This window comes from Cololabis saira, chromosome 1 (genome assembly GCF_033807715.1).
Source record: "Cololabis saira isolate AMF1-May2022 chromosome 1, fColSai1.1, whole genome shotgun sequence".
Classification (NCBI taxonomy): Eukaryota; Metazoa; Chordata; class Actinopteri; order Beloniformes; family Belonidae; genus Cololabis; species Cololabis saira.
The window spans coordinates 29,082,759-29,095,625 of NC_084587.1; the positions used below are offsets into that span (position 1 = coordinate 29,082,759).

The 12,867-nt window shown below is 40.2% G+C and overlaps 1 protein-coding gene across 2 annotated transcripts; it reads left to right on the forward strand.

The window, feature by feature from the left end:
• The first annotated feature begins 479 nt into the window (after nucleotides 1-479).
• LOC133452113 (zinc finger protein with KRAB and SCAN domains 7-like) lies at nucleotides 480-11,509 on the forward strand. Of its 2 annotated transcripts, none has more exons than XM_061731323.1 (9): nucleotides 480-746; nucleotides 5,481-5,531; nucleotides 6,871-6,936; nucleotides 7,029-7,151; nucleotides 7,237-7,382; nucleotides 7,725-7,786; nucleotides 7,911-8,130; nucleotides 9,097-9,270; nucleotides 10,745-11,507. In XM_061731323.1, exons 1-9 carry the CDS (start codon nucleotides 502-504, stop codon nucleotides 11,365-11,367), a joined length of 1,710 nt encoding a protein of 569 aa, XP_061587307.1. In that variant the 5' UTR covers nucleotides 480-501; the 3' UTR covers nucleotides 11,368-11,507. The 2 variants fall into 2 exon arrangements, with proteins under 2 accessions (XP_061587307.1, XP_061587314.1); XM_061731330.1 differs by lacking the exon at nucleotides 480-746 and adding an exon at nucleotides 1,252-1,409 and having other exon boundaries at nucleotides 10,745-11,509.
• Nucleotides 11,510-12,867: the final 1,358 nt, after the last annotated feature.

Consider the following 12,867-nt stretch of genomic DNA (forward strand, 5'->3'; position numbering starts at 1 on the left):
TCTGTTTTAGGTCTTTTTTTTACAACCAAAAGTGCTTTGCGCTGGTTAGGGGGTACTTGGCTGAATAAATATTTCACAGGGGGTACATCACTGAAAAAAGGTTGAGGACCACTGCTCTAGCGCAGGGGTCCTCAACCCTGGTCCTCGAGGGCCGGTGTCCTGCATGTTTTAGATGTTTCCCTGCTTTAACACACCTGATTCTAATTAATCATCGTCATCAGCTTTTCATCCAGGGCTGCACAATTCTGTTGATGACACAGTCACTTGTATCACGGTGCAATGAAGCAGGGAAACATCTAAAACCTGCAGGGACACCGGCCCTCGAGGACCAGGGTTGAGGACCCCTGCTCTAGCGTATCTCTCCGTTGCCTTGAACAGGCTGTGTGCTGCAAAATGCGCTGCAATTCTGGGCCCGAAATTCCCGCGCTGTCCTGCGGATGTGACGTCAAATGACGCTGCATGCGCGTTCTCGACGGCGCTCGGCTTGGATACAGGACATGGATGATGGACATGGATTCTTCCACAGCCGGCAAACGACCCAGCGCCACTCAAAGCCCACTAAAAAGTGCTACCAAAAAGAAAACCAACCCTTTATCAGAGACAAGTCGCCAGTCGAAAAGAAATTACGAGCAAAAACGGGCAGGCAGACGAGTAAACATTGGACGCGCGTTTAAGTCATGGAGGCAGCTTCAAGTTGAATTGGGACTGAAAACAGATGCTGACATGGCTCATTTCCTACTGACCAGGTAAGATAACATTGTAAGTCATAATTAGAGCTTGATTTGAAAATCACATGAGATTACCAAGGAGTCGGAGTGGCCTAACGTGCTAAGTAGCGTTAGCCGGAAAGAGCAAAAGCGCTCCCGTCGTTTCTTATGCTGCGTTCCATTTACCTCGGAACTGGGAATGACGTCACAGCCGAGTTATCAGCGTTCCAGTTACAAAGTAGATAAACCAGTTTGTAGTTCGCATATACCACATGAAAAATGTAAATTACACTATAGCAGCATATATATGCCGAACAATACTTGTATACGACTGATTTAGTGTGACCAAAACTAGAAAGAAGTGCTACGATTTTTTTACAGAGCTCTCTTCTACTGTTTACAACCGGGGCAGCCATCTTGGAATGTGAACTCGGGGGTGGTGAAGACTCTCCCACTTTCCCAGTGGGAAATCCCACTTCGAGGGGCGTTCCAGTTGAAAAATCCAACTGGGAACTGGGAAATCCCCACTTCCGAGGACAAATGGAACGCAGCATTATTCTTGCCTCACGCTCCTTTAACAATGTTTGTAAACCTGTGCGCGCTCCCGGCCGAGCAGACAGCGTGGTTGCGGGGATCGGGGTCACGTGTTTCCGGTCCAGCAGCCCAGTCTGGAGCAGTCACACCAGGCTCTGTTACACGGCGGTAAGTTGTTGCATTGACATCCAGCCACCGAGCTCCATGTCCGGCGACGCAGCAGAGCCGGAGACAGCTGCAGCAGAGAGGGGTCTGGGTGCAGAGGGGAGGAAAACGAGAGTTAATATCGGTGCAGCGTTCCCTCGATGGCGACGGTTGAGGGAGGAGAAGGGACTGCAGACCGATGCCTTGGTGGCCGCATTTCTGTTGGATTGGTAACTGTCATTCGACCTTTCTACGTGTAGTTCAGGTGGTTTGATGGCCTGTCACTCAAACACAATGCTTCCAGTGGGTTGATCTGCCTCGGGTGCGCCATCATAGACAGGTCTGTGTGTCGCCTGGCTGCTGCACGGTCATGTGTTTACGTGTTTTGGGGGCGTGGTTCTGGAGGTTTTTGACCGAGGTTTGAAGGAAAGGGGCTGAGCATTATTTTTGTAGTATACTTTAAGAATCTACTTCTTGTCCACAGGGCCGGTTCTAGAAAATGATGACTAGGGGTGCATTTCAGATCAGAGGGGGTGCACATACCTGGCACGTTATTCAACACTAAATTATGCATTTTCCTATAATTTCAAGCGGAATAATAATAGCAAAACAACAATATTTGAAGTGTATTTCAAGTGCATTTTTGCAGCAATATCGCTGCAGAACAAAGAAAATGCTACATTTAGTCTGGGCTACCTCACCCATCAGACAATCTAGCAACAGAAAATAAAACATAGCAACAAAAATAAATATAACCATAAATATACAAGACTGTCTCAGAAAATTAGAATATTGTGATAAAGTCCTTTATTTTCTGTAATGCAAAAATGTCATACATTCTGGGTTCATTACAAATCAACTGAAATATTGCAAGTCTTTTATTATTTTAATATTGCTGATCATGGTTTACAGCTTAAGAAAACTCAAATATCCTATCTCAAAAAATTAGAATATTCTGGGAATCTTAATCTTAAACTGTAAGCCATAATCAGCAATATTAAAATAATAAAAGGCTTGCAATATTTCAGTTGATTTGTAATGAATCCAGAATGTATGACTTTTTTTTTTTTTAATTGCATTACAGAAAAATAAAGGACTTTATCACAATATTCAAGTCCTGTAAACTTGCTTGCGTCGTTGTGCTTGAACCACTTCCGAATATCCATCGTTACTTTGTGTTAACGGAGCAGCAGAGAGCAGCGTCTTGCTGGTGCAGGAAACTGCACGGAGTGACGGACACTGGCTGGTTTATGGTTCCGCGTGGCACCAACGCAGAGCTTACGGCGTAGGGTACGCGGTGACGCGAACGTATGGTGCGCGTCCCGCGTATCCTACGCTGTAGGCTACGCCGTCGATTTAACGCGAACCATAAATCAGGCTCGCACGCGCGCGCATTTGTCAGTGTTCTTTTCGTCTTTTCAACTGAGCATGCAAACACATAAACTGAGGGTGCAATGCATGCTTTTGCACCCTCGTAGACCCGGGCCTGGAGTGCGCCATCATAGACAGGTCTGTGTCACCAGTCGCCTGGCTGGTGCACGGTCATGTGTGTTTTGGGGGCGTGGTTCTGGAGGTTTTTGACCGAGGTTTGAAGGAAAGGGGCTGAGCATTTTTTTTTGTAGTATACTTTAATAATCTACTTCTTGTCCAACTCGTCCATGGTTTACATGATCTTTGTCTGTTTGGTTTTATGTTTAGAATGGCTTATTTAGTGAGAGGGAATGTCATGGGATTCCTGGATGGCAAGGGGAGGGGGTTGGGAGTGCTGTACGTGCTTTGTGTTTTGTTGCTGCTGCTGTTTTTGTTTTGTGTGGTTTTTTTTTTTGTAAGATATGTATAAGTACTTATTTTCTTTTATGGCTCTCTGCATTGGATCTATTATTTGGGTGGGGGTGGAGTGGGTTGGTGGGAGCTGGAGGGTGTGGGGAGGAAAGGGGAGCAGCATCTGAGCAGGTTGTGTTTTGTTGTGTTTTTTTTCCTGGACTGTGGGGACGCTTCTCCTCTATCTATATAAATGAAAAATAAATAAAAAGTTGATCACAAAAAAAAGAATCTACTTCTTTCAGTCATCACCCACGCTTTCTTTTAGCATCACACAGTTGTTATCTGTAATGGTAATTGAAAGGCCCACATATTGCTGGGAGAAAAGTGGTATGATTGTAAAGACAAGACGTGGATTATTAAGTATGAGGGACTTTAATGAAAAAGTTGAAATATGAAAATATGCATGTAAGATATTTACAGATGAAGGGTCAGTCGTTGCAAATTGAAACAAAAGGTAATTACATTATCCAGGTGGTTTAAAATTACTACCAAGGTGGTTGCGCAGAGGTGAGGTATTGTACAGGCAAATGGCTTGGGATAAGAAACACATTATGGTGTTATTTGTGACAGCAAAGTTAAATGGGTCTGTGAGAATGATATCTTCCTCTGAAGTGTATTGTGGAGGGCTTGGATGGATCGCCATGAAGGAGAGCAGTTTGATCAACAACCTCTTGTTCTTCACTGACTCTAATGTCTCTACACAAAGCATAATGTCGGCCCCAGTCCTACAGATGAGTTTGTTGAGCCTCTTGGCATTCCTGGGACTGATGAAACAAATACTGAAGTTTATATAACTGGTGCAATAACATTTAACTGAATTTAACAGTTGCATATGTTTAACATCAAGTAACTATGATTTCCTGTTAGAACAATGATGTATACTCCTTTTACTTGAATAAATAGGAAAATATCCATATGATCCTTTTTGATTTGTGTCAAGAGTCTGAAATTGTACATATTTATATATTGACATATTTGACAGAAAAACATGGTGGGCGTGATGATGAGAATACAGAAAGAAATATGGCACTTTCGCACTAGGACTTACTTGGCCCGACTCGGCTCGGCGCGGCTTTACACGGCTCCACCCATGTGTTTTCGCACAGCCAGGGGAGAAGCGGGCAGGTTTGGGTGAAGCTGCTGTGACGTACTCGATTGCGCAACCGCTTTATTCATGTCGGCGCTGATGAGAAATCAGCTGGAGCCGGGAGCGGCTGAGAAAAAAACAGCCCGTCTACATCGCTTTTTAAATTTTTTCTCGACAGCCACCAGGTTTATAAACATCTGCACCTCAGAGTTGGATCACCAAACAGACGTTTTGCGCTTTATAATAAAATCGCCGCGAGCCGCGAGTCCCCTCGCGCTGACTCCATGGATGTATTATGACTCCCGCTTCCTGATTCAAACGTCTGACGGCCCCGCCCCCCGACCAATCAGAGGCGCGGAGGTGGTGACGTCAGAAATAGTCCCTTCTCAGCCCGCTTTCAGAACCTCACTGAAATGGTTACAGAAAAAAGTATCGACTTGGAGCAGCTCTACTCGTCTCAGCCCTAGTGCGAAAGCGCAAAACGGGTAGAACCGAGCTGATCTGATACTAATGCAAAAGCGCCAATACTGACAGCAGAGGACACAACAAAGACACTTCTTGGATGTCTTAAAGGGTATTTCAATGATAATTTGAGGACCTTTTTAGACCTACCGTAGTTGGATCCATAAGGTTGCAATGATGCAAGCTTCTGTTAAACCTCAGAGGAGCATAGTTAGGAAGAATAAATTTACCCTACTACTTTCCTCCTGCATTTAGCCTCAGGAATACTTGGAACCAAACAGCACTTGCCCCTTTTGTGCTAACAACCGCATTTGCATCAATTACACCTAACACAGGGAAGACTATGAAAAGTATATTTTAAAGATGAGACTATCTCCACCTCAACAAAAACGAGCATAAACATCAAAGTGGCCTTTTCAGATAAAGCAAGCTACAGTTGCTTATAGGATCAAATCTTAACACAGAGTTTGCTATTGTTGCTTTTGATGCCAATGTAATGGCAACATATGCAGAGTCTTCACGGTTTATTGTAACATTGTGCTGTGCTTGTGTGCTTATTACCTTCAGCTTATTACCAGTATCGTAGTATTCTTGATCAGCGTACTTTATTGTTAGAGCAAGTTCACCAGATGATTCTTACCACCTACGAATGAGATGAGCCTCAGTTCATATATATTTACAGTTAATGAACATAATGACAGTTTTTGTTTGTTTTCTTGCAGTTTGGATAAACATTCTCCTATGATGACGTCATCAATAACTGAAGACAAGGGGTAAGGTGATAGTTGTGTATATTTGTTGACGGATACATTTAACATAATAAAAAAACAACATTTTCTGTTACATAACTGGGATTTTTTGTAAACTAGAGTTATGATCACTTATTTCTTACATAGCATTTGAGCATTATTAAAAATGTGGATGTTGGGTAACATGTTTTAAAGCAGATGATTCAGTTCATGTGAAATACTTAAATGAGTGATTCAAATTATACCCAAGAATAAGTTTGTATGTCATAAGTAGTTAACTAAGCTAAAAGGTAAGAGCATCCTTTTTTGGAAAAAGTATTTTAGTCATCAATATGTCTCTAACTGATGAGAGATTTATTTCTTTATCAAGCATACTGGAAGACGCATCGTGTGGTTTTTGACAGATTGAGACTTATAATTTGACCCATCTGATTTGATTCGATCAAACAAAGCAACTAAGGAAAATGCTGAATCTATTCAAATTGATTTTTGAAAAACTCACATGTGGTCCTAAATCAGATCTGTATCTGATGTTTTTTAATGGGACTTCAGTGTGAACTGTCAGCTTGCATTTTATACGTCATATAACGTCACTGTTATGCAGTTTAATACCACAGTTCTGCATTCTCTATGGTCTCGCCACTCCTGGATCCCATCCCTCAACCACACACATCTATGTACAGACATTGAAATCATCTATAAATGGCCATTGTCAAAGATTTTGCTCTCCCTTTCCTCAGTCCTTTTCTCATAGAATAAGTTTATACATTTGCCGGCTTCCAGTGCACAAAAACTTCAAAAAGAAATCATACAGCCTTAGTGCTGGTGCATCTCCGTAGACTGTAAATACTGTACATGCATGCAGTTTTACGTCTGTCCATCTAATCTACTGTGTTTGACGTCAGGTCGTCCGATTGTGCATGCAGGTAACTAAAAAGCAGTAGAATATTGAAGTCTGAGATAAGTTTAAGACTCATTTTAAATACTAATTTAAACAACCACACACAAAAAAAAGTATCTTGGCAAAAAAAATCAGAATTGCACATTAAGAACTACATTGTAAACATAGAACAAGTGTCCTGTACCATAATATCCAGCATAATTGTGCAAATTAGTTTAATTATTGCTGATGTGCAGCATAGTGTTTCAAAGCAAGACGAAGATGTTGCTAGAGGCAGCTGGGATGTGAGTCCAAAGTTACTTTTGGTTGTTTTTGCCGACATTGGGTCTAGAAGATCGTGAGAGCCAGAATCAAGAATTCAGTATCTTAACTTACATTTACTGTGCAACGTTGGATCTATTATTGTTTACTTATTTTTTTTATATAAAATGTACACTGCTTAATGTTTTTGATTACTTTTAGAGTTCCCTCGATGGAGGTTGTTCTTGGCATTGATGAAGATAATTTAAGTCAAATTACAGACTCTAAGTAAGTCATATGCATGAATTTTATGAGCCTTATGCACATGGCAGATAACGTGTCTTGTGTATCATTTATCTAATTTTTCATATTCTCCACAGTTCTGACGAGTCAGATGACATTCCAGAGGATGAGGAAGCTTCAGAGGATGAAGAAGCATCAGAGGAGAACAGTTACCATGATGACAGTAGTGACGAAGACTACGAGCCGCCTTTTTATATTCAGTAAGTTCTCCGTTTTTTTTCCCCTTTTCATGAAAATGGATTTCTTTTTGTCATTGGATATCATTTTTTCCCCCCTTTCTTCCAGATTTGATGGTACCTATAAAACCAATAAATGCCTGAATTCAGTTCAGTCCACCAGCAAAGAGAACACTACACATGATGCTGCAGAGGCGGCGGAGCAGCCAGCAGAGGCAGACAAAATTCAAAACCTGACTGAGAGCGGCAGCACTGGTAATTACACATACATAACCTCCTATTTCCGTCTTGGTAGATGGGTACAAGTGCTGCTGTGAGCTATTCAGTTATCAACATTTATTAACTTTGTACTAAATTTCTGCGAGACTAACAGAAATGGCCAAATGTCATTACCTGTTGGGGATTTTTTTAAATAGAAATTACTGCACAATAACTGCAGTGTGTATGTTAATGTTGGATGGAGACTGTACTTCTTATTGTCATTTGTAAGACATTTCCATGTTTGATGAAATTGTTCAAGAGTCACACATTTATAGTGATAATCGAACCATTTATTTACTTCCACCCATGTATGTTGACTGAATGTGTGTTTTTTAGGAAACAGTTCTCCCACTCTGACTGGGAACCGGAAAAATGATGTTGGTGTAAACTTTCACCAGGTGAGGAAAAGGTGCGTGCGTGCGTGCGTGCGTGCGTGTGCGTGCGTGCATGTGCGTGCACACGTGCGTGCGTGCGTGCGAGATAGCACTGACCCTGCTAACAAAAAACGTCATGTGTTAACAGGACGAGGAGAAGTGTGAAAAGACCTGTTTAGCAAAGGAACCGCCCGGCTCTTCAGAGTCTGACACTAAACCTGCATCTTCTGAGCTTGGACTCATCCCACCTCTCCCAGACAAGCGGGCATCAAACAAAATGGACAAAAAAAAGTCAGGGGCAGAATTAATACACCGTCAGGAATGTAAACCTGAAGTACAGCTTCAGGGTCGCATCTCAGCACCTACGGGTGAGTAAAGACACTTTTCTGTAATATTCTGTTCCAAACAATCCAACAGATTGTGCTGTCCAACATTTCCACCTCCTGCAGCACCGGGTGTTTGTTGTTGGTTTTTTTGGTACTTGGCTGGGAAAATATTTCCCAGGGGGTTACATCACTGAAGGAAGTTTGAGGTATCGGTAATGTTCTGTAAGTCTGTTGGGGGAGCAGCAACAGACACGGAACAAAGTGATGAAGTGGCTCTGTTCTGGAGCTGATTGCGCAAATGAGGATACTTCACAAAGTGAAGATCATGAACAACTGTGAGCATCTTCTTCAAAACACAGTGATTCAGCAAGAGAGTGTCTTCACTCAGAGGTTTCTTCAGATCTGCTGCAACACAGACCGGTACAGGAGATCCACAGCAATAAACCTCTGCAGTGACTCTTTGAAGAGACTTTAATCATGACTACTGCAGCAATTAATCTCCCTGTGGGGATTAATATTGTATTTTTGAATAATATTGGATTGAATTGAACCTCAGCCTATTTGGTAGCTGATGGGATTGTTTTTTATGGCAATACAGCATCTTTTGATAAAACTGTATATAAAGACTTTAGAGGTATACCCACCTTATAATTCAGTTTCATGAAAAATGATAAATATTTCTAATACCATAGTTGTCTTTTTCTCTTTCACAGAATGTTTTAATATAGCCCAAATAATAACAGAACAGTCACCTGTGATAGAGGTACTTTATACCACCTCTAACGTTACTTGTATTTATACTTTTATTTCAAATAGATTTGAATCTACACCTGATGGTGTAGACTCAAATAGACTCAATTAGAAGTTTAATCAAAGTTCTATTTAAAGGAGCTTTGAGGAGTTTGGAATGAAATCTCAACAAGAGGTGGGAGAGATCCTTCCCCTGAAAGAGTGGACATTTATTTATTTTCCATCTCTTTATGGGTCTTTTGTTTTTCTTTTTTTAAGTGCGACCAAAGAAGAGATACATCTGTCTAACCTGTGGAAAAGAGTTCCCTCGCAACCCTGCCCTGAAACGTCATCTAGTCATTCATTCTGGAGAAAGACCTTTCAAATGTTTTATATGTGGAAGAGGATTCACCCAGGGTGGAAATCTCAAAACACACATGAAAACGCATAAAGGTAAGATGAACCTCACGTCTTTGTCATTTATTTTGCAACAACTGTTTCCTTATAGTAATTTGAGTAATGTTTATGTTGTGGTTGGTGATGGCTGCACAAAATTTACTATGGAAAACAAAGACATCCACCCCCCTTTAACTTGACCGTACCATGTGTTCCCAGTTTCTCTAAAGTGTTTATAATGTTGTATGATAATTAGTTTTGATGTCACACTTAGGCATGCATGGCCTAAGTAGCCATATATTTTAACAGCTTTCCTCTCCTTTATTGTCATATCACATCCATGTGAAATAGTTTACAAGATATCTCAGACTAAATGAAACAAAAAATAATCAACATAGCTGTAGATTCTTAACATTAATATTCTTCCCTTGTGTGCTAAATGACTAAAGGATATAAAGGAAAAGGAAAAAATCTCTTCCAGCTCTGCAGCAACGACCGCTTCATTCTCAAAGCTCTTCTACTAACATGAAGACGCTGTTGTTTCCACAGTTGGTGAATTTATGTTTTTGTGCAACATGTAGAAATCCATGTTAACCTTGTTAAGATGAATTTCCTGTTTTCATGTCAACAAAGTAGATGTTGGTGCATATTGTGACATCAAACCACACTGAAGGAAGGGCTGGCCACATGTAAACATCAGAGTATTCAAACATTTTCACCCTAAACAGACTTTACTTTAAGTTTTTCAGTAACCAGAAACTGAGTTTGTCAACAAGATCAAGCCCATGGAAAAAACTTTGTTTGGTGTATTTTATGTGGACAAAAGTCACATGGACAAGAATTCTCCGGTATTCTGAATTATAAATAAGCTTGACTGAAAATATTCAAAAAAGTATATCAGTGACAAATATCAAATGGCTTAAGAAATATTAGTTTAAATTACATTTGTATGTTTGCAGTTCAGATACCTTGTATAATATCAGCTTCATAAAATGTCACATCAGTGGCATTTAGACAGTAGAAGTGATTACATGGCTAAGCTAAGGGATACATAAGCCAGGGAGCCTTGCTTGTAAATATTTTGTGTACCGACTCTTTTTTGTTTTGTATTTTTTTTGTAAATACAGTCACATTGAATTTTTGACTAAATTTCATATAGGATTTTCCTTTTTGTTCTTATATTGAACAACCAGCACCAGTTCAGGCAAACGATGGTCCAAGCAAAAGCTGGCTGAGAATTATGACTTTTTTTTTTTTAAAGACGAAGGAAAAAAAGAATAATAAATCAAGTATAGATTTTACATCAGAGTTTTATTCTGTAATCCTATTTAAAGATACAGTCCTATTTTTTTTTTTCATGTCAATCTGGTTTTATTCAGTAGCAGTTTTCTTTCAAATGAAATGACACTGATCCTCTACAAACTCGGGAAATTTTATGAAAAAAAGACTGGATTATTTGTCTTAATGTGGCAAAGCTTTAAAATGGAAATGCAGAGATGTCTAACAATACATACTTCTGTTCTTCAAACAGGAGAGCTGCACAAGTGGACGTTAGTGGAAGAGAAGAAAAAGGTTGAAGAACCCCCTGTAACAGCACATATTTGTGGAGAGTGTGGGATGGACTTCCCCGAGAAACAGCAACTAGACGAGCACCGAGAGACTCACAAGAAGCCGTTTGAATGTCTTGTCTGTGGTAAGACGTTCAAGTGGGGAGTTTCTCTTGAAATTCATCAGCGGCTTCATTCAGAAGATACACCCTACCGTTGTTCGGTGTGTGGAAAGATTTGCGGCACTGCACAGACTCTCCAAAAACACGAGGCAATCCACACGGGGAAAAAGAACTTTCACTGTGATCAGTGTGGGAAATCCTTTTTACACGAGAATTACCTGAAAATTCACCTCAAGACCCACACAGGAGAGCGTCCGCACTTGTGCTCAATTTGTGGTAAAAGTTACTCCAGAGCAGGAATTCTCAGAGAACACTTGCGAGTTCATACCGGGGAGAAACCGTATACGTGTGGGAAATGTGGTAAAGGTTTCCGTTACGCTCAGACTTTTCAAAAACATTGGCTAACTCACGACAAGAAGCCCAAGCCACCATCAAGACCTCTGGGGAGACCAAAACAGCAGGTGCCAGAGGGAAACGACCAGTAATTTTGTCTAGAAAACCTGCAGCAGTCTGAGAAAATGTAAAATACATTTAGGAAATTTCATCTGTTATTTGAATTGTGTTTTAAATGACTGAAGACCTTGGGCAAAGCAGTATGGCAATAAATAACATTTGGTATATTGTGGACTGTTTGCTTCAATTTTGGATAAGTTGGAATAAGATATTTTAGAAACTAAAGCAAGTAGTTTTGTTTTTCTTTTATTGTCACTAAAACTTTTCTTATGACCACAGTTGATTTAACTTCACCATATAAATAAGGGTTTTGCTGAATAAAAAGGTCTTGTGTTGTTGTTGGCAGGACAAATGGAGAAACAATTAACCTAACCCTTTTAAACTTGAAGGGTTAAGATAATTTCAGTTTGCCAGTGAACAGAAATGATCACTGCTACCCATAGGTTGTATGATTCAGAAACAAGCCCTCTGTGACATCAAAACGTTTTCTGAAGAGTGCTTTCAAAGCCTCTTGACTCAAACTTTGAGAGTATCCTGTTTCAAATGTTGCTTGGGTGGTTAAATCAAATGGCATCTGTGTTTAGCTGACACTGGTTGGCACAAGCTGCTGGCTGCTTAGCTCAGCTTCGTAGCAAAAGTGATGACTGACGAGGAAAATAATAATCAATTTTATTTGTATAGCGCTTTTAAAAGATCTCAAAGACGCTTAAAATGATGGCAAACCATTGGCTAAGCTGTCTGTTGATGACAGGTCCATGCCTTTAGTTGTACAAACTTATTGTCGCTCTATATAGTTTACCCACAAAGAAAAAAGAATTTATTAGAAGAATTGCATAGGATCAGGTACAGTTTCATGACAGTAAAGATTCGCTGATACAAAGTCAACTAAAAGGCATTATTCCAAGAAAGCATTACACTTGTTTACATTGGAGACCTTTTTTAAATTCATATAACATTGAATGACATACAGGTAAGAAGCAGTACTTTGTAGGGAGACATACAGGTAAGAAGCAGTACTTTGTAGGGAAATCAAGTCATATTTAGGCAGAAACAACTTTTCATTAACTGTATTTGGCCTTCAATCAATTTTTGGCAGGTGAAAATGCCTATTTTGTGTTGTAATGGTCCTTTAAAAGAGTTAAAAGCAATCCTGTGAGCTCTAGTGTTTATATTATGAAGTTCAAGAATGAGATCAAATCATATTTAGGTAGAAACAACCTTTCATTAACTGTATTTGGCCTTCAGTCAATGGCAGGTAAAAAGACCCATTTTCAGGGGAGAAATCAGATTCTGGCAGACAATCGCTTTTTGGCACGACACCGGGAACAGTTCAATATGTTCCGATGGAGTGTAAAAAGTATTCTGCAGAAAGGAGTATTTTATATAGAACCCTGTTAGATCTAGGTTTATTTTGTTTTTCTGTTAGAATATTACTCGGCCAACATGAGGACCCCCAACTGATAGCAAAGGCAGTCATACGTTTTCTGCATGCCACTGAGCTTTATTGAAGAATATAAGCGACCTTTGTGAAC

Coding starts and splice junctions, on each gene's coding strand:
- LOC133452113 (XM_061731323.1), top strand. CDS start 502: ATGATGGACATGGATTCTTCCACAGCCGGCAAACGACCCAGCGCCACT. Junction 7,787..7,910: donor TTGGTGTAAACTTTCACCAG/GTGAGGAAAAGG, acceptor ATGTGTTAACAG/GACGAGGAGAAGTGTGAAAA. Junction 8,131..9,096: donor TCGCATCTCAGCACCTACGG/GTGAGTAAAGAC, acceptor TCTTTTTTTAAG/TGCGACCAAAGAAGAGATAC.